Source organism: Heterocephalus glaber, unplaced genomic scaffold (assembly GCF_053883595.1).
Source record: "Heterocephalus glaber isolate CG9 unplaced genomic scaffold, H.glaber_assembly_v1.0 deba00001460, whole genome shotgun sequence".
NCBI classification, from domain to species: domain Eukaryota; kingdom Metazoa; phylum Chordata; class Mammalia; order Rodentia; family Bathyergidae; genus Heterocephalus; species Heterocephalus glaber.
In genome coordinates this window covers 10,824,473-10,845,478 of record NW_028258307.1, presented here as the reverse complement: position 1 = coordinate 10,845,478, position 21,006 = coordinate 10,824,473, and the positions used below count along the sequence as shown (strand labels likewise).

Sequence of the window (21,006 nt, the reverse complement as noted above, 5' to 3'; positions counted from 1 at the left end):
TCAAATCAAACTGCTGTCAGAGAGCTAAACACATAGTAGATTATTAGTACATTTAATTTTTTATGGTTGATGGATTGGAAGAAGTTTTATTTTGAGATCTGACCAACTTTTAGTAAAGTTTACATGTTTTCATATTTTCTATTCATATCTAGGTCACATTCACTGAGGAACAAATGTATAACTTACCTCCTAAAGAGTTAAAAAAGTTACTGAGCTTTCTGATGCTGATAAGGAAATATGACGGGAAAATATTACTGGTGCATATTCTTCCTTTTTCTTTTTCTTTTTCTTTCTATCTGATGATACTAGAGATTCAATCCAGGCCCTTTGCACTGAGCTACGTCCCTCGCCCTTTCATAAATTTTGTTTTGAGACAGGGTCTCATTAAGTCCCAAAGTTGACCAGACTACTCTCAAACTTGTGATTCTCCCGCCTCAGCCTTCCAGAGTGCTGGGATTACAGATGTGTGCTATTGCACCCAGCTTTCACTTTCTTCTGTACTGGAAAAATTTGAAGATAACTTTTATTTTCTGGAGAACTGAAACATAAATTGACCTTTAATTTAGAAAGAGTGAAAAGTATCCTCTCATCTTTCTGAGAGGGTTGCTGTTCTCCAGTGACAACTCCAGGGGCAACTTATACATTGCAGTCTCTGTACTGCTCCCCCCACGCCAGCTCTACAAAAACCACACTGTGTGATTGTGTTTCACAGTCCTGGGCAGCAGTGTTCCCAAGTAGCATTCTAAAAGAAATGCCAAGGAACACAGCCATCAAAATATAGGCTGTTTGTTTCATACCTGTTACTATAAATAAGTGACAACGTAAAAATCTTACTACATTGTAAATAGATGTTTAGCTTTTTGAGCACAAGAGAGATGGAAAGGGAACAGTGAAAGAAATGGAGGAAAACTCTTGGTTCCAAGTTCCACGAACGATTGCAATATTTTTGTACAGTCTGTGTCAGTTTGGGCTAACATTCATTCAACTAACATGCACTGAATGCCAATGCCTACCTTCTACACTGGGTAGGATTCAGATTTTCCAGTAGGATACAGTCCTTACCATCACGGTATTTATGATTTTGAAGGGGACCTAAATATACAGATAGCTCGTGTACATGGCAGCAATCTGTCGTAATGACTTTCTCTTCACTAGACACAATACCGGACATCCCCAACCAAAAGGAGAGGTTTATTCTGGCTCACGGTTTTTAGAGGATTCAGTCCACAGTAGGCTGGTTCCCCGGCAGAAAGGACAAGGCAGAAAGGACTCATGGAGGACATCTGCTCATGACAGGGCAGGCAGGAAGCTGAGAGAGAAGGGAGGAGTCAGGGAGGGAATTACATCCTTCTGAGTCCTGTCCCATCCCAGTGACCCTCCTCTTCTGGCCAGGCCCTCCTCCTACCAGTACATTCCGCCATGGATTCCTCACTGGATTACTCCACTGATGAGTACTGGGCCCCCATGATCCTCCAGTCACATGAGGCTTTTGAGGAACATTCTAGATCTAAACCATAACAATATGGCAGTGCCATGGCCACAAGGACGCAAACTGTCAACTCTCAGATGTCACCCAGTGTTACCATAGGGCCTGGCACCTGGAAAGTGTTCCTGGAGTGGCTCTTGGATGTGTTCACTGCTAAATTTTGACAAGGACAATTTTTAAATTGTACTTATAAGAAAAACTGCAGCTTTAGGACACAAAAGCTATTCAAGCTTTTTTCCCTTCCAGGGAAAATTCCTTAGAGTCTCAAAGACAAAAAAATCTGTAAACTGAGCTCTGGGCCTGTGCTTCCTGCCTTGTTTTGAAAATTCTTTTTGTGTGGATGGAAGTCAGCCAACCTGAAATGCCCCTTAGGTGGAATAATTCAATGTTCCTCTCTCTGCTTTAGGGAAAAATCCTTGAACCCTGTCCCACATTACTGCATGCCTGGGACTAGCCTAAGCACATCGCCTGTGTTGTCTCATTTAATCTCATAACAACTGAATGCACTGAGCAGTGCTGCTATCTAGAAGGAGAAACGGAGGTACACAGAGGTGCACAATGAGACAGCTGTCATAAAGCCAGGCTTGGTGACAATGCCCATAATCCCAGCTCTCTGAGAGGCTGAGGCAGAAAGATTGGAAGCTCAAGCCCAGCCTTAGCAATTTAGTGTGTTTATTTGTGTGTGTGTGTGTGTGTGTAGGGGGCGGTAATAGCTCAGTGCAAAGGCCTGGGTTCAATCTACAGTACAAGGCGGCTTGTCAGGTCATGGGTAAAGACTAAGTGTACTCGAGAGTAACTGCCTATTATCAGTGTCCTGGGGGATTTTTCCTGGCTGACCACCACCCTTTGAAGTTCTCTTTAATTTTTTTTAATTAGTGCACGTTTGGAACATCAGAGTTACAATACTTTTAGGGAACTAGTATGCAGATATAGCATATCTTGGTCATTTTGGGTTCCTTTACTCCTCCTCCCAGCCTCCTCCTCCTCCCTATCCCTTTTCCCATCTCCAACAAGTCTATCTTTTTGTTGCCTATCATTTCTCCTTTTTTAATTCTTAATTTATGTTTTAGGCTTCTCATGTAAGAGAACCATATGATACCTAACTCTCTGTGTCTGTCTTATTTCACGTCTATGGCCACACCACCCTGAACGCGCCCGATGTCATCTGTCTTATTTCACTTAACAATAAGTATATGGTCTCAAGCTCCATTCCTTTTCCTGCAAATGGCAGATTTCATTCTTCTTACTCCATTCTGTATATACACCACATTGTCTTCATTCATTTGTCTGTTGATGGGCATCTAGCCTTTGGTCAGAGCTTCGCTATTGTGTGTAGTGAGTCACACTGCTATAAACATGGGTGTGTGGTATGTGTGTATCAATACAGTGTGATGTCTTTGACTCATTTGGGAATATAGTATCAAAAGTATAGCTGAGTCAAATTGCCAGCCACTTGGTATCATACACGCAGAGTTGTTTGCTTGCTACTGACCAAATCAAAGTAGGTCATTTTTTTTTTTTGGTAAAAAGGTTAAAGGATTTGTTCAAAGCCAGTTCTGCAGAGATGGAAGGGCCTACTTGCTTCAAATCACCATATCCCCATGTACAGGTGGGTTAGAGTTTTTATAGTAAGGAACAGAGAGGAGGGGAGCACAGAGAGACAATGAGGGTCTCCATGCTTGCTTTATAATTTTCCGCCATCTTCAGCTCACCGGTCCCTTTCTTGGGAATCGAACTCAGGGCCTCGTGCTTTCCAGGCAGGCACTGTGCCTCTGAGGTACATCTCTGGCCCGTGGATTCCTTTCTTGTGGAGAGGAACCTGGACTCCTGCCTCCTCAGGCCAGCACTTGCATATTCTTTTTCTGGGCTGACATGAAGAGGAGGTGTTGGATACATGCTCAACGGGAGGAAGTCTGGAGAAACTGCATATTTCTATAAGAAAACAATCTAATTTTCAAAGTTCTAATTTGCAATGCTGAACCTAAGCAGCTGTAACAAAATGAAATCACCACTGTTAGCTTTTCGAGGACTCTCCATAGTAATTTCCATAGTGGAAAATTTCCACCTTTGATGTTCTGTTTTAAATTTTTATTAATTTTAATTTTTATTAATACATGTTTGGAGTACACAATGGTAATATGCATTGTGGGGAGTTGGCACAAATGCATAACACATCTTTATTTTTGAAAGTCCTTTTCCCTCTCTCTCCCTCTCCCTCCATCTCTTTGGTGCTCTACCTGTTTGCAAAAGATGTATCTCCCTGTTTCTCATTACTGTATCTACCTTTGTCTTTCTGTAACTGTTCTGTCCAGGAAGTGCTAGGATTCAGCTCACTAGAGGCAAATCACAGCCGGAAGCACTTCTCACTTAGCAGGGGCAGCAGTTTAGACAGTATCCTGGGATGTTTCTGAATAGCTGGGTCTCTTTCCTGAGCATGTGAGGACATCTCTGCCCCACAGCTGTGACTCCCAGGCCATCTGCAGTCTGGAGAGGCAGGACTGAGACCGACTTCGTGTTCAGCCTGCACGCCTGGCTCCTGAATAGCCCAGGTGGCTGTGTGGAGTTCTGCTGTCTGCACCCTGTTTATTGTTTCGCCCCAGCACCCACAATCTGGGGGTCCCCAAGCCCGCCATTTCCCTCCCCACATTCTGGACGTTCCTCTACAGTGGGAAATGCTCTCCAACCTTTCCACTCTGCTTCTGCTCAACTCTCCTCCAAGATTTCCTTCGGCTGCCCCTCGTCAGCCTCCTGCCCTCTGGGTGACCAGCCCAGGCCTTTCTAGCTTCGATTCATAAGGTTCCTTTACCTTCTTGCCTTTTCTCCAGTTTTCTATTGCTTCCTCTTGCAGTAGGCTTTAGTCTCTTACTTCCTGGCCTTTCTCCTTCTTGACTTGTCCTGCAAAGCCACACCTATACTGACAAATGTCCGAGTTTGGGCCTACGGAACGGAGTAACCTAGAAGAGTCGTGGACTCCTTAGCGCGCGCTCTGCAGGGCCAAACGCGCCGGACCTTTGTTATTAATAAAAGTTTCAGGGCCCGAGAGAGAAGCGGCACGGCAGTCACAGGCTGCAGGCACCACCCGCTTAACTAGGGGAGGAGTGCGGGTGGCCCTGCCGCCCCGAACCGGCCAGCCAGCCTGAGATCGCGCGGGCCGCCAAGCCTCCCGGCAAGGGCCCAGAGCGTCTCCAGCGCCCGCGTGGGGCGCGGCGAGAGCAGTCAGCCACCCGGGCACTGGGCGCGGCGGGGCGGGCCGGACGCAGAGCGCCCTCCCGGCACGGCTGTTTGTCCAGCAGCCTGCAGCGCTCCTAGGCGCCGCTGCTTTTCCCCACTCTGCCCTTCAGCGACAGCCTCTGGCGGCCCAAGTGGACGTGGCAGGTTGTCCGGTCACCTGCCCAGGTGAGCCCAGGCGCCGGGGACAGGGCAGAGGCTGGAAAGGGGAACCTGGAGAAATCTAGGTGTGTGTGTGTGTGTGTGTGTGTGTGTTTGTGTGTGTGCGCGCGCGCGCTCGCTCGCAGGGGAAGCGGGTCTTCGAGGGGCAGCGTGGGAGGCGGGCGGCGAGGCGAGGCCAGGGTCCCTGCCATGGCGCTCCCCTCCCAGTCCCTCCTCCGCGCCGGGCGGGCTCAGGGGCGGAGGGAGCCGAGAGCGCGGCCGGTGTCCGGTGTCGGTGTCTGATGTCTGGAGCCGCGTGCTGGGTGCTGGGTGAGTGGGGCAGGAGCCCCCGGAGGAAGCGCGAGGGGCCTCGGGCGTGCTCCCGGCAAGTTTGCGATCTGGGCGCGGCGCTTGCTCACTCCGGGCAGGGCCCGGGAGCTGGGCAGCCCGCGTGGCCGCATGGGAGGATCTGAGTAGTGTGGGGTTTCTAGACGGTGGTAATAACTCAGCGTCCGGCTGTGCGCGCCCTGCTGTCGCAGCCTCCCGCGTCCTCTGTGTGCGCGACAGCCCGCTCCTCTCCGGCGGGTGGACCTGCAGGCAGCGCTGGCACGCTCACAGGGTAAGGCCTTGTGGACCTGCTAGGCGGAGATCCTGGGAACCGGTTTCTGCCTGCGCTGGCTGCACTCCCAGCACCTTCCCTGAGAAAGCACCCAGGGGCGCCCCCACGCGGGGCCTGGGCACGGTGGGCGAGGTGGGTGCGGCCGCATTGCCCTATTGGGTAGGGGACCCAGTTGAAGACTGACCCAAAAAAGCCCCCCAGCCAGTTGGGCCATGGCCTTCCTCACCTGAGTGAGCACCCTTGACCTCTCCTACTCTGGGGGTTCGTGGGTACCCTAAGGAGTCACAGTTCATACGTTTTCTGAGTGGTCTCTCTTTTCCCAAGCGTCTCACAGAAGCAAGGTGGCATCTGCCTCCTTCTAAGCAAAGATTCTCTTTGCCTACCAAAAGGCTTTCATTTGATTGCTTGTGTAAAAGAAACAACGTGGATACGATTTTTTAATTGAATAAATAAGCGGAAGACATAGTTGGGCATCAATTGGCACAAAAGTGGAATTTTCTAGGTAAATCTGCAGTTGCAGTAATTTCACATTTCTGAAGAATGATTCATATTTGCAAAATTTACCAAATTGCAGTCCTCTGTGCTAATTCATTTTATCCTCAACACAGCCCTTTGGCAGGTAGCTTAGTAAAATTAATTTAAATAAAGCAAATGAAAGTCCAAAAACAGAACTGCCTGTTTTAAATGAATCACAAATCAAACCATATTATTAACTTGAAAAATATACCACCCATACTTCAATTTTTTATGATTTAGGCTGTGTCTCGGACGTTTTTGTTTTTTAGGTCTCAGATTTATTAAAAACACCATTGTATCACTGAAGGGTGGCTATGGAATGTGTGAAAATCAGGTCCGATGTATGGGTATTGTGGAAAACTGAACTGGCCCTATGGGCCTTTACAAATTGGTCTTGGTATAAATGGCAGGTGTGGGCTTGTTGCTGGTCTTTTCTCTCTTTTAAGAAAGGGGCCACAGAAGAAGAAAACTGAGTTAGCTGAGCTTTTCTTTTTATTGGCTCTGGAATAACTGGAAGAGGGTGGGAATTGGAGTGTGAATCAGCATTGGTTGTGACTGTTTGTCCAGTTAGGGAGTGAGAGTGGGGAAAACCCTGGTTAATTTCCTCATTTCTCTTTCCGGTACCCTGGCTCTATGTGTCTTCATAACTTCACATTGTATTATATTATATTATATTATATTACCCCCGGATTATGTAGATTCTCAGACTGAACTGGACTTAGGTTCATGGCTGGGCAAAATGAGCCCAAGGCTATGAAGTGACAGCCCAAAGTGATAAGCTTCAGGCCTGCTGGTTAGGTACCCTGTGGGCACGTTGCCTGCTGTGCACTTGGCCATGGGAAAGCCTCGAGGTGGAGGGAGAGTTCCTTCACACCAGGTGGACTCTCGGGCACAGAGTGGCGTGCATACCCAGCAGCCTGGCCACAGACAGTTGTCCAGTGGGTTGCCTGGGTACTTCCTGAGGACACCTGTGTCTTTTCTTCCAGATTGACCAGTTAATTTTAATGCTAGAAAGCCATGTTTGCTACAAAAGGAGAAATAAAGCAAAATGAAAACTGAAAGAGCGTGGGCGTTTTGTCACAGGTGCCATGGAATTCTTCCCCACAGCGCTGTACCCTTTGCTCTGTTTCAGGCGGTTGGTCAGAAGGGGACAGCAGTGGAATAAGTGGCTGGTGAATAAACATCGGCACCAGGGCCACTGTGGCTATCAGAGCCCTGCTGTCCCTCCTGGCTGGGATGTTTTCGATACCTAGGAACTTACCTGCAGTTGACCAGGTTGGAGCTGTTGGTCCTGAGAGGCACTTGAGTCAAGTACCCTCCATTCAGCAGTACCTTACTGTGGGGATTTGCAGTTCTTCCCTCTGAAAGTTCACATGGGACACCACAAAGTGATGAGGTGCTGATTCTGGGTCAAAGACACAAAAAAGCCTTCTGTGCTGTGGGATACAGCAGCACAGTTATCATCTCAAGCTGCCTACCTGTGCCACATCCCAGCTAATGAACCTCTGGGCTCCATCTTCCACCTTTGTGAAATGGGACTGAACTCAAGTGCTGCTGCCAGGATGCAGTGAGTTAAGGCATGTAAAGTGCTCACGGGAGTGAGCGTGGGAAGTGTTGGCTTTGTCACTAGGGTTGCTCTGGGCAAGGGGGAAGGGAACAATGTGAACTGGGCACTTGAAAGATGTTAGGTTTTAACGACCCAACCCTGGAGTAGGATGCACCCCATTCAAAGTGCAGAGAAGCAGACTCACACTTCACTGGTCACTCATTTTCGGCCCTGCTTTATTCCTGTGGGAGTCAACCACTGCAGTCATGGAATGTGCCCACATAAGAATGTTTCCTGGAATGTTAAGGAGTCATTCACTTTGCTTAAAATCGATACATCAGGAAATCATTACTAGATGTCACTTCTGTGCTGTGGAAGTTTTTGAGGGTCATCCCAAAGCAAAAAAAGACATTAGCCAGAGGGCCCGGGAGGGGTGGAGGGGCATGATTGACTGAGATGGTCAGTGACACTGCTTTTATTTTTTTTCAAATGTTCTTTAGTATTTTGTTCCATTTGGATGCTGGTAGTCAAATGCTATGGGAGAGTACAGGGTGCAGGAAGAAGGGTGTAGTGTCAATGGCGTACACACCTCTCTGGTCCCTGTCTACTGAGTGTGCTCATCTCGAAAGGTTGTAAGAAGCAACTGTGCAAAGGAGAGGAGGAAGAGGGGAAGGAAAAGCCCCCAGGTGCTGATGGGAGCCTTAAAAACCTAGCTGTACACCAAAGTGAAGGAAATAAGAGGCTCCAAAGCCACTGTGTCCATCGTATGGCTGAGGGACCAGTAAGTCTCATGTTTGAGAGCATTTGAATTTAGCATAGAGAAACAAGATATTTGAGAGGGTGTGGCTAGAGAGTGAGATTATTGCCACATTGTAAACACGAAATTAAAAATCGAGTTTTTAGAACATAGGCGATCTTGAATCATAGTAAGGCATTGAAACAAATAAAATATCGGTTTTTTTCCAGAATGGAAAAATATAAACATAATTTCCTTTCTATGATACAAAAATGAAGGTTTTTGTTTTTTTTTCCTCAATTGAACCAAGTGGAAGTGTGTAAAGTAGAATGAGACCTAGCGGATTTGCTGCCTTACCTTACCTCTACCCCTACCTCTGAACCTACCATGTGTTCCCATGCCCATAGCATCTTTTAAAATGCACTTTCTAGTAAACTTTTCCAAATCAAAAATCCTTTGTTATGAACCGCATGACCTCTTCCTTCCCCCAGTGTATCTGACCTGTCGATTTAGATTTTATTAAATTAGGTTATCTGGAAAAGGTACGCCTAAAACCTGGTGCCCTTCCAGAACACATGAATGTTCTCTTTTCCTCCTGTTCTGCTCTCATGGCTTTAGCAGCCTGCCTGGAAATTGTAGCACCCTTTTTGAAGTTGAAAGCTCACCATTGCATCTTTTTAGCACTACTTTTAAGGAAAATGCAAAAAACTGCATGATGGTCTAATTTTTATTTCTGTTTTTGTCTTCTTTGAGCAAGGCTCTGTTTTGGTTTGGTTTGGGGTGAGTGCCAGTGTGAAATCTCACAAATAGTATTTTCTTTTGAAATAGGTTGTTTGAAGAGAGCCTTCAAATTTCTTCCTGGGGCTTTTTTGGTCAATTTTTTTTTCAGCCACACAGTCGGTGGGTTTGTAGGCTCTGAGGTAATAATGTGTTTGCCCAGTTGGGAGAAGTCCAAACCTCTGTTGGATTTTTGTTTCCCTGAGATTGACCCGTATAAAGTTAGGGTTTGTTCTACGTTTTTGATAAAGTATCTTTGGAAATTATGGGATAGAGGTTACACAAACTCTTCACAAAGTGTACCTCAGCTTTTCTTCTCTTTCTCCCTGAAATGAAAAATGATACTGTATTTCCTCCAAGCTTTATGTAGAAGCATGTGTCTGCCCAGCTTCTTTGCATTTTAATGCCGACTGATTTGGGCTGTTGATCTTTGCAGGATCCTTGAGCGGCGTTTAAGACAGGGTGTTTGGTGCCAGCTCCCAGGAGCCAGTTTGCAGAATTCCTATACCAGAGTCAGTCCAGATTGCGGGGTTGTGAGTCTCCGGGAGAGACTGTGGAGGTGCCCAAGTGCCACCCTGGGTGGAGCACATCTGCACGCCATTTTCAGGAACTTTTGCCACAGGTGTAAAAGACTCTTGACCTGCTAAGATGCTGAGACAGATACTGTCGGAGATGTACATAGATCCCGACCTTCTGGCGGAGCTCAGTGAAGAGCAGAAACAGATCCTGTTCTTCAAGATGAGAGAGGAACAGATCCGGCGATGGAAAGAAAGAGAAGCAGCCATGGAAAGAAAGGAGTCTGTGCCAGTGAAATCCAGACCAAAGAAAGGTAAACCTAGCCACTGCTTCACTGTGTTAGCAGAACAGATCCAGGCTTGTAACAGTTCACACCAGTCACAAGCTAGCCAGGTGTGAGTTGGAACTTGGTAGATGAATCCTAAATGTTATTGAGACAAAAGTAGTGCAGTTTATCAGCTTGAAACCTGCATATGCAGGTGAGCACAGAACTTAGCATGGAGTTGCAGAGCCAAATGCAAATCTCTTACTTGAAACTAGACTGACTCTCGACTGCAATCAGAAGTCACCTCTAGGGACTGGGGATGTAGTTCAGTAGTAGAGCACTTGCTTAGCATGCATGAGGCCCTGAGTTTTACCCCCAGTCTCCTCTGGGGTTTGACCTGAGGGGTATTAATTTAGGAAAGGTCTCTACCTCCTTATTGTTGTAGAGCATTCAAAGTATTTATATCAGCATCTTTACAGTCATTGTATTTGTGTTTCTTAGACCTCAAGAGATTGTACATTATTCATTTTAGGGAATACCCCCTCTTAAAATGTAAGGAGCTGCTATAAGGGAAAATTTCATAGTGTTATTTTTTTAAGGGCACTAAATTTTTCAAACATACTCCTTTGTAACTGAAGGAATCCCTGTAGTTTCAGAGGGTTCCTTTGAGGCCATGAGGGAGAAATTCTTTCTATGCGAGGATCTATCGTATATATGAGCAGACATTGAAAAGCACACACAAAGTCCTGCCCCTTTCTACCCTCAACACCCCCCAACCCATACACACAGATTCTCTCATAGGTGACCAGCTAAGTTGTTAAAAACTGTGTGGTTTCCAAGGTTGGTTACAGAGGCACTGAAGACCAATTTCTTCTTCTTATTTTTTATTGAACAAAGGAAAGTAAATTTTATAAAATCACTCAGGTTTTCAGAGACTGAGAAAATAAATCTTATTTGCATGCTTGGTATACACATAAGTTCAAAACGAAAGTCAGCTTAGTCACTTTTGCCTTACACTGTCTTTCACTCAATTTTCTTTCAATGAAGCTTTTATACTGATAAAGAAATAAACATGAGTATCTCATTTGTTATTATATTATAATATAAAGTGAGTACCTATAATCGCAGGTTCTGCTGATGTTTCAGTGTTTCTATGAAGCACTTTACATATATTCGTCTTCACACAATTTCTACAAAGTCAGTTTTTATTATCCAGCTTCATAGATGAAGAAACCCAGACTCAGGGCAGATGGCACTATGTTGCAAAGTCACTTCAATACATGTCCAGATCTGTCTGATTTCATATTGTACTCTCCAAAATAGAATTTTCCTTCAATAAGTAACATGTCCAGCCTGAAGCATAAGCCTTTGTCTTTTCAAACTAATTTTCACACCCCCTTGCATTCCTTAGTGAGAACTTATCAGATATAGCTGGGTCCCTTCTGGGCACCATGGTCATTGTGAACATAATATGTCGGTGTGGTGGGGTAACCTTGAGGAAGTGGGAGAGCTGAAAGACTCTTGCCCCTAAAGTCAATGGCCATAATCCTTTAGTAGACTGAGGGCTTCTTGTGCTTGGTAAGTTGCTCTACTTGTGATAACTTAAGATAATAATTTCAGTTTCCTTGCTTAAATTTTTGCTTTGTAGAATTTTGAATCTACCTTTCAGAAAACCTGTGCTATTTTTACAGTTAAATGACAATGAACAAAGTATGTTGATATACGTGGTGACAGTTCTATCACTATTTGGGGTCAAATGTTTATTACCCCCTTAACTTTGTTAACACCTGGAAAAATGTAGCTTGCATTAAACCAACTCCTCTTCTGATAACAGAAGGAGGAAAGATTTCTCCCACTTCCCCTAAACACAGTGCACTACTCCATTCTTCTATCTTCCTCTGGCTTTGAAGTAAAGCCTCAGACAGGCCAAGGTGGTACCATCCTGGCAGGTGCTGCTTAGAGGTGCTGAGTTAGGGACCTACTAAGCCTGTGGCCTTTGTGAGCTGAGACTTTGTGTGCATTTCCTCCTTTCACATCTGTGCTCTCTGCCTCCCCAGTCTATACTTAACCCCTGGCTTACTCTGAGCTAAATTCTGTTTTTTCATAGCAGTTGGTAGCCAGGTTATGGCTTTGGAGTTTGACATTTTCTCTGAATATAGCATATGATGTTCATCCCCCATTTCTTAACACCTTTCTGCTCATCACTCAGAAGTTCTTTCATTGTCATCTGGTCTTTTATTTCCCTCTCTGTAAATAGATAGGCCACTATGATGAAATTTCAGAGGCCATCACTACTGTGTTTGTGTATTGCATAGCATAGGAACGTGGCTATCGCTTCGTAATCGGGCTAATGTAGGAGGGGCTGGAAAACAAGCAAGATATGGATTTAAGCAGTAATAGAGCAGATCGTTCCTGATTTCGACAGTGGGAAATGTGATTCTTACAGTGGGAGAATGGTACAGAGCTCCTGTGCTTGCTGGGGAGCAGCTAGAGGGCTGGTGTTGTGCTGCCCACTGCTGTGGCCGGGCTGTGGCCACTGAGTATGTGGCATGTGTCTGAGCTGAGGTGTGCCAGATGTGTAGGCTGCTGGATTTCAAAGACTTGGTAGGAGGAAAGTAAAAATCACACTAATAAGTATACATTTATTATGTATTGAAACGATAATATTGTGGCTGTCATGCGTAAAGCAGAATCTATTATTAAAATTAATTTCACTTGTTTGTTTCATTTTTTTAATGTGGCAACTAGGAAAGTTATAATTAAGGATGTGGTTCACATTTAGACAGTGTAGTTCTGAACAATACTGGTTGCTCTGGCTAGCATTTATTAAGCTGTGTATCAGACTCTTAGCTGAATGCTTTAATATATTATCTCATTAAATAATAACAACCAAGCCTGAAGCATGACTTACTATTTACATTTAATCAGTAAGAAGAGTGAAGCTCAGGGCCATTCACTCACTTGCTCAGGGAAAAGAACTGGTAATTGAGAGCCCAAACAGACACTGAGTCTGATTCTCCCAAAACTGGCACTCTGAGCCAGCATGCTGCATGTGAAGCTTAACCGGGGCTTCATAAATAAATGACTGCTGTCTGAAGGTGCCTTGCACATGTCTAAAACATATGCTTGTGTTGGGGACCTGTCAAGGAGTCTTCTCCCCGTGTGTCTTTATTGAGTAACACAAGCAGAAGGTGGCCACTTACAGAGGGCTTTCCAGGACTGGTCCCAGTTGAATGAATGGGATCTAATGCAGCAGGCTGGGCTCTGCTGATTGTGCTGGGTAAAGGAGGGGCTGCGTTGTGCACCCTTAAAACAGATTTGGACTTGTGAACCTTCATTTGCTGGGTTCTCATTGTTACCAGAGAAAAGTTCCTTTATGCAAAGCCTTCCTTTTTCATGACAAACATGATGAAGCCATTGGTTTGTGCCACACCAGCAGTGTGTACATCCTCCTTCCCTCCTCTCTTGGGCCCTGGGCTTTCAATGAGACGGGCAGCATCCCAGGCTCTGAGGGGAGTTAGTTCTGGGCTTCTCCCCTCTGCAGCTGCATCTGACTATTAAGATGCTTCTCGGCTTCTCCTTTGGTCTTCCTCATGGGTCTCTTGTTCTTTCCCTGTTGCTTTTTCATCTCTGACTAAATATCTGTGTTCTTCAAGGGGTGACTCCCTCTACACTGGTAGTTTGTAACTTTCCCATGGGGTCGGGGGGTGTCGGGTTGCTCAGAGACTCTTTTGAAAATGTATAGAAAACTTGGGCCTAGGAAAATGCACGCTGACAACATTTTGTGTAGCATTTCACAATGTTCACAGGTCTTAATGCTCATCCCAGACTCCCAGGGCTTCTCAGGCCCCTGGTGAAGGTTAAGAGTCTATATTATCTCCTGGGGGCAACTCCTATGTCCCCAGATGTTAAGTACCACTAATGTGCCAGTGACTCAAGCCCATATCTCCAAGTGAGGCTTCTCCCCGAGCTTTGGTGTCAGTGTCAGTTATCTAGTGAGCCTTCTGCTCAGATGGCCCATGTGCCCTGAAAGCTGACTGCAAAACCAGATTGACCAGCACCACCCCAACTTTCCCTGCTGCTCCCTACCACCCTCCGGTCCTGCCTCTCGCGCTGTCCCTGCTCTATCCCTAGTCCCCGAAGCCAGCAACCCAGGAGCCACTCTGCTCATGCCCTGACCCTCACCCTCCCACCTAGTCACTGTGTCCTACAGATTTACTTCTGATCCATTCCACAGAGCTTTCCTCCTGCCAAGGGGTTGGTCTGTTAGTACGACCCATTTATGTAAGCGTTGCATTTATGTTACTTGATTTAATCTTCACCAGAATCTGGTGAGGTAAGTGTTGTCCCCTTTATTCTTACAAATGAGAAAACAAACTTGCCACACTCGGTGGCCTATATCTATAATCCCAGCACCTGGGAGGCTCAGGCAGAAGGATTGCAAGTTTGAGCCCAACCTGGGCCACTCAGTGACCTAGTGAGACATTGTCTCAAAATTTAAAAGAAATATATAAAAGGACTGTGGAGGAGCTTAGTGCAAAGGCACTGCGATCAAGCCCCCAGCACCAGAAGAAAACAAAGGACTTCAGATGCAATTTTATGAGAGAGTGTTTAAAGCAGGATTTGAACTGAGGTCCAGCTCCTTAACACATCTGTTCTCTACCACTGGACCGGACCTCTCGCCCCCTGCTTTAGTGCCTGTCTCGCTGAACACTGGCTAACAACTGAGCTTGTCCCCTCTGGTCCTGAGCTCCATGGACTCAGCTGGTCCCTCCCTCTGTTCTAGTGCTTCCTTCTGCTGTTCTACTGAAGGTCTCATTTATCTGGCCCACCATGGGCCTCCCAGAACTGGAGCACCCTGTTGCTTCCTCAACCTCCTATTGTCTCTGAAATAAGCATAAAAATTATTAAAAATTTTTACAGATTGACTTTGGCATTAATAATGCCAAGATTGTTACCCAGGTTAGCAAATACAGCAAACAATGGGGAAAACGAGTTGTACATAATTTGAGGAAGCCCTGAGAAGAGCATGGGGCTGGATATAGCCTTTTCATTCCCTGCCTCGTCCCTGTCCCCGTGGGATGGGAAGAACATGACAGTAACCCTACATCCCAACTTGCCCAGCAGAATCCTGTTTATATTTTCTGTCTCAGCATCCCTTTTGGTTGGCTCCCTTTTCATACAGTGTCTCAGTTTGGAGTACACATTACAATGCTGCCCTAAATGCAGGCTTTGCAGTCTCGAAGGCAAGTTGGAATTCTGATCCTAATATTCAATAGCTCTGTGATCCTAGGCAAGTTACTTAACTTCCTTGAGCTCCAGTACCCTGATCATAAAATAGGGCTAATAATGGCCAAGGGTGGTTTTTAGTGACAGACATGGCACAGGCATCAAGCAGTCAGAGGGAACGTGGTCATAGCACAGGGGTCCTGGGAACCCCACCAGCCAGCATTCGTCTTTGGTTCCTGGACCAGTTCTGGGGCGTGGGTTTCTAAAAGATGGGCCAGAGAAATGGAAGGCACTACTTGGCGCATTGCGGTGGTGGTTCATGGAAGTCAATCAGTATTTTACTAACCTTGTCACTGGCGGGTGCTATACTTATATCAGCATGGGTGAGACCTCCACTGTATTCACAATCAGCCCTTTGTATCATTGGGTTACACATCTGTGAGGTTAACCAAATTAGAATAGAAAATATTTTTTTAAAATTATGTCTGTACTGAACATGTACAGTCTTTACTTTTCCTTGTCATTCTTTTACAAATGTACTATAACAACTATTTATATAGTATTTATGCTGAATTAGGCAATAGGTCATCTAGGGATGATTTAAGTGTCCTGGGGGGTGAGTGTAGGTTTTGTGTAAGCACCACATCATTTTACATAAGGGCCTCGAGTGCCTGTCGATTTATTTATGTTTTTGTTTGTGTAGTTATTTTTCAGTGCTGGGGATATCACCCCGGACTTTGCCCATGCTAAGCAAGTGCTATGCCATGGAGCTACAGCCCCAGCCTGTCCAAGATTTTGGATTTTGGTATCTGCAGAGGGTTCTGGAACCAGTCCTCCATAAAGGGATGCCTGTAACATGTGAGGTCATTATCACAGTTGCTGACGTGTCATATGAGGCTACTGGTGTTGATTCTGTCTGGCTTCGGTTGTCTCAATCCTTGGTCTTCTCTGGATGGGAAGAGTAGAAGGTCCTCTTCCTTTCTCTTGATATGTCTCCCTCTCCTTCCATTCTACACACGCACATTCTACTATGGCACTCCATCTGAGTTAGGTCTAGTCATGGTGAGACCAGGTCCTCATTCCCTGAGGGCCAGTCTTAGTCTTGGGGCCTGAGACTGTCCCTCACCATGCCTGAGGATGTGGTCCACACCGATGGCCAGCTGTCTCCCTCTTGCATACCTGTGGACTAACCATATATGGGACACATCAGACACCAGTGCTGTGGGTGGCATCAGACTGTCCTATAACACTGAAATAGCCTAGGACATGTGCCACTCCATTTTTATGTGACATTTTACAATGTTGTCCCATTAGAGGTTTCATATGTGCTTCAAGCAGGGAAGATGTCTCTGAGAGCAGACTTCTTTGCAGAATGAGCTGTGAATGCGTGTCCCTGCTTGGAGGTTCTTTCAGGTGTAGTACTAAGCAGGCTGACCTACTTTTCTAGAAAAGGTCGTTTTAGAGGACCCTTTAGGGAACCTGAGACAGCAAAGGTGAAGAGCACTGCAGTGCATAGACATGAATCAAGGACTGGGTGGGAGCAGATACTTTATAATTATATAGAAGTGCCATGCAGAGGTCCCTCCCTCATGTCCACCAGTTTAAGAGTGTGTTACATGATTTCAAGGTGAAGTAGACGGAAAATCCAGGCTACCTGGTCGGTGTTAACTTATGAAAGGATTCAGTGTTTCTCCCACCAAGACCCCTTACGTTCATACTTTTAGCTTTTGTTTTGTTTTGTGTTTTGTCTTTGGAGACATGACTTTACTGTGTAGCCCAGGCTGACTTTGGACTTGTGGTGATCCTCCTACCTCAACCTCTGGAGTGCTAGGATCACGCGTGCGCCACTACACTCAGCTTGTACTTTACCTTAAAGAGGTGCACTGGGCAGAAATGTGCTTCTCTTCACACCTGTTATCAGACTGGACCTTTACTCATCTTGTTTTCTATCCTTTCTTTTTTACCTATTTTCTGTGACTCCTTTTACCCACCATTTCCCTGACTTGATCAGCAGCACCCTTACTCTCTCTCATCCCAACAACCCAGGTGTAAACCCTGCCTGCGTTTCTTCTATTAAAGAAATTTTTCAACTGTCATTGCTCTTAAACTCTGTTCTCTACCCTTTCAGCCTATGGAATTCTTGGAACATAAAAGGTGCTCCATGAATATCTGCAGAATACATGGCTGAATCCCGTTTCCTCCTCACAAACGGACTCCTCCATACCACATACCTGCTGCCTGCCTCAGTTCTCACCAGCCCTTCTGTCCTGCACCAGTCTCCTGTCCCCACCTGTCTCCATGTTACTATGCTCTCTGACGCCCATGGCTGCATAAGATCCTCCTTAATCCATATCGTCCCTTCCCCTTTCTCTCTCAGCTGCACGCCCCCATCTCCTTCCACATTATTTCATTGTCTTGGGCATCAGAATGTCCTGCCTTATTCATTTATTTATTTTTAAACCAGGACTTCCATTTCTCTCCCCTTTCTTCTGCCTCCTGAATGAAGTATATGCTTTTCCTAGCTCTTCTAGGCTTCATTCTTTTTGTGAACCCAGCAATGCCACTGGCTTCCATAAGAGCATCTATAAGGCCGTCTCCAAATGCACACAGCCAATCTCGACCTCACTTCTGAACTCAGATTCTGTATTCCAGATACCTCCCAAATATGTCCATGTGGTTTCTAGTAAAACAAAAAATGCTTTATTCTGAATTTCCAAGCAGCTCCTTATCTTACTCTTCAACCAGATTTATTTTCTTGATGTCACTATTTCCACCCAACTCCCACTGTCTCATCATCTGTGAGTCCTTCCTTGAATCCAGCCATGTGTCTTTGTGTAAAGCTCTCCAATTAGAATGTAGGCTTCCCAAGGGCAAGGACTGGCTTGTCTCATCATGAGTGTTAGCCTGGATCTACCTCAGTGCCTCCTAGTTAATAACAAATCATTACGTAAGTAGCCTGATGCCTTGCCCTTTCTCTCCTAGGGTCTGGGTTACTTGCAGGGGAATGGCCCTACCTGTTCGATCCCTGGTCTATCACCTGTGTGCCTGGCTCTGCATCTTGTTCACGGTAGAAACCCCATTTCTCCCATGTAGAACAAAGCCCAGCAATGGCCTCAATAGTCCTTCCCTCATCTTGGAATAAAGTCCAGGGTTTCAGAGTTGCTAGAGGGGCTTCCTTATCCTCCAGCAACTTCAGGGAGTGGTGGGAAACCACTTAAAGCTCCTCCAGTCTCTGAAGTTTCTGACCTTTGTGGGAGCTCTTGCAGGTGAGGAGTCAGACAGTACCATCAGTGCTACTTTGCCAGATGCCCAGCCTTGAGCACCTGGCCAAGTGTGACATTTACACCTAGTTCTCTTTCTTCTCACCACTATTTATCTTCACCATACTCTCACAACCGCCCTCCTTTTAAAACTTCTGGACTCTGGTTCTCTCCTTTGCCTTTCCTCTCAGCTCCTAAGCACCCTCCCCTGCTCATCTGCAACCCTGGGATTTCTCTCCCACTGTGGGCAAGACATCTTCCTGAGTTGTCTCTGCTGCCTGCCCACTGCAAGGCTCACTGGAGACTGTGTGCCTACAATTTGAGGCTGAGATGCAGAATCTCTTGGCTCTTCTTCTTTACCTACCCTGGTACTTTGCCCCTGTCCTCTCTGAGTGTCTTTCTCCTGATGTTAACACACACACACACACACACACACACACACACACACACACACACACATGAATAGAGTTACTTAGGTGACGGTTGAGAAGTGGACATAATAAAAACATGATTAGTTGTCCTGAGAGAGCATAATAAAAGGAGTTTTATGAGGTATGACAGTTTTCGAAGGTTAATGAACCATTTTGAAACAGCACCAGCATCAGGGCCCATCCCCCAGGGCACGGGATCTATCACTCTTTCTCCACTTGTGGAAACAGTGGCAGGGACATCCCCTTGTGAATGATACATTTACATCCTTTTGTAGTGGAGATGGAGTCTATTTTCCTTTTTCCCTAAGTGCTCTGTTTAGAACTGTCTTAGACAAGTTCCCCGAGAAGAGTAGAATGTGAAATAAAAGTGGAGTCTGGATTCACAGACTGCTTGTGTGATGCACTCTGAGCCAACAATATGTTATACATCAACAATACACTGCCATTTTCATTGGAGACCTTGATCTTCTCAGTGTAAGAAGACAAGACAAAATCCCAGTATAAACTTCCAACTATCGAGCCTGGCCAACTATGGCCTACTTCTAACTATGGCCTAACTATGGCCAACTATGTGTTCCTGTTGGGCGCCCCATATCACACACTCAACACCACTGGCTGGTTTCAGTCTCAGCTAGGACAACTTTGGATCACAATGACCTTGAGTGTGTTCACCCTGGGACCTTTAGATCTAAAAGTTGTTCCTCTTGGACTCTCCTAAGCACACTCCACCTTCCCTTGGTTTTAGGGTTGCTGCCCTGTGTGGCTATATTTCAGGAGCACAGGGACTAGAATGTAGTACAACCCCTGAGGCCAGTTGTAAACAAGGGTTATTTAAGTAGCTTCACCAAGTATCATACTACCTGCTAGTATTATCTTCTCTCAAACCTGTGTGAATCTCAAGGCAGCCATATAAGTAAATAATAGGCTGGCTGAAGATAGTAGTTAACCTCCATTGAACTCCTATTATGTGGCAGGTGCCAGGGGCAGTACTTGTCATCACTAGCCTGGCTGGTCTTCACTGTATTCCTATATAGCAGATATTAGTCTTCCCATTTTATAGATGAGGACATTGAATCTTCAGGAAATTAAATATTTTGCCCAAGTTACACAGCTAGTAGTTGGTGGGGCTAGGACTTGAACACAATGCAGCCTGACTCTAAAATGATACTTTTTACACACTGGTGAAGATGCTAATGACTGCGGAAACACCAAACTCCAGAGCAACTGTGTAATTCTGGGTTACAGGGCGATTCTTAGACTTAGGCTTAAGAGGTTGTGGTATTCAATGCTAAAGGCTACCCTAAAGGGTAATGCATACCATAAATGCTTTTCTTTCATTTTATCATCTTCACTTTCAAAGTGGACATGAGTAAGAGCCATACTCATGATATTTTTAAACAAATAGGACTATCAACCACTACTCACTGCCACCCCTCCCATTGGTACCTATGAATTCAGTTTATTCCTGAGATTAGAAATTCTTTGCCTCATGTAATCCCCCACCCTAAAGACCCTTTGTGACTGGGAAACAGTATTCCATAAAGAAAGGTATTTATCCAAGCCAAATCTTGTCTTGTTTGCAGAGAATGGCAAATCGGTCCATTGGAAGCTGGGAGCTGATCATGAAGTGTGGGTCTGGGTGATGGGTGAACACTCCCTGGACAAACCCTATGACAAGCTCTGCAATGAAATCATTGCTGAGAGGGAGCGGCTGAGAGCAGAGAAGGAAGCAGAAGAGCTCAGGTGGGAGACTGCAAACCAGTGAGACTGGCTGGATTTTAACAGACACTGCACAGATGCCTCTGGCTCACAGTACCTGGAGGAAGAGCAGGGTGGGATTACAGGGCTGTGAAAATTATTTTAGATCTTTCTGCAAAGTTTCTTCACATTTTCAGTGATTCTCTTTATTCCCACAATGCTCTCAAGTCAGCTGGCTCCTTTGCCACTTGGCATCCCAGTGCTAGTCTGCATGAGTATGCAGCTTCTCCACTGATCATCACTGGTTTCATAGAACAGTGCAGGCATCATAGTGAGGCATCAGGAGCATCAGCAAGAAGTACAATGATCGTCCAAACTTCAGGCCTCCAAAGATGAAGATTGCTTAGATGTGGGCAGCTGGATACACAGGCTCTTTAGTTGCTCCACTGTGTCAGGCATTGGGAATTCAAAGAGAGACAGGAAGCTTCCAGGCTAGAAGGAAAAACAGGAAGATGCAGCACCAACTGCAGCTGATGAAGGCTGTGCTGCCAGTTGTGG

At 45.7% G+C, this 21,006-nt stretch overlaps 1 protein-coding gene across 9 annotated transcripts in view; it reads left to right on the top strand.

Moving 5' to 3' along the window:
• The first annotated feature begins 4,612 nt into the window (after positions 1-4,612).
• Sh2d4a (SH2 domain containing 4A) overlaps positions 4,613-21,006 on the top strand; it is a 67,398-nt gene continuing 51,004 nt past the window's right edge. The window contains exons 1-4 of one of the 9 annotated variants that reach the window (XM_087216880.1): positions 4,654-4,882; positions 7,123-7,567; positions 9,486-9,878; positions 20,334-20,493. In XM_087216880.1, coding sequence (XP_087073006.1) covers positions 9,698-9,878; positions 20,334-20,493 — 341 coding nt within the window. In that variant the 5' untranslated portion in view covers positions 4,654-4,882; positions 7,123-7,567; positions 9,486-9,697. The other 8 variants (XM_087216879.1, XM_004848245.3, XM_087216883.1 and 5 more) reach the window with 8 other exon arrangements.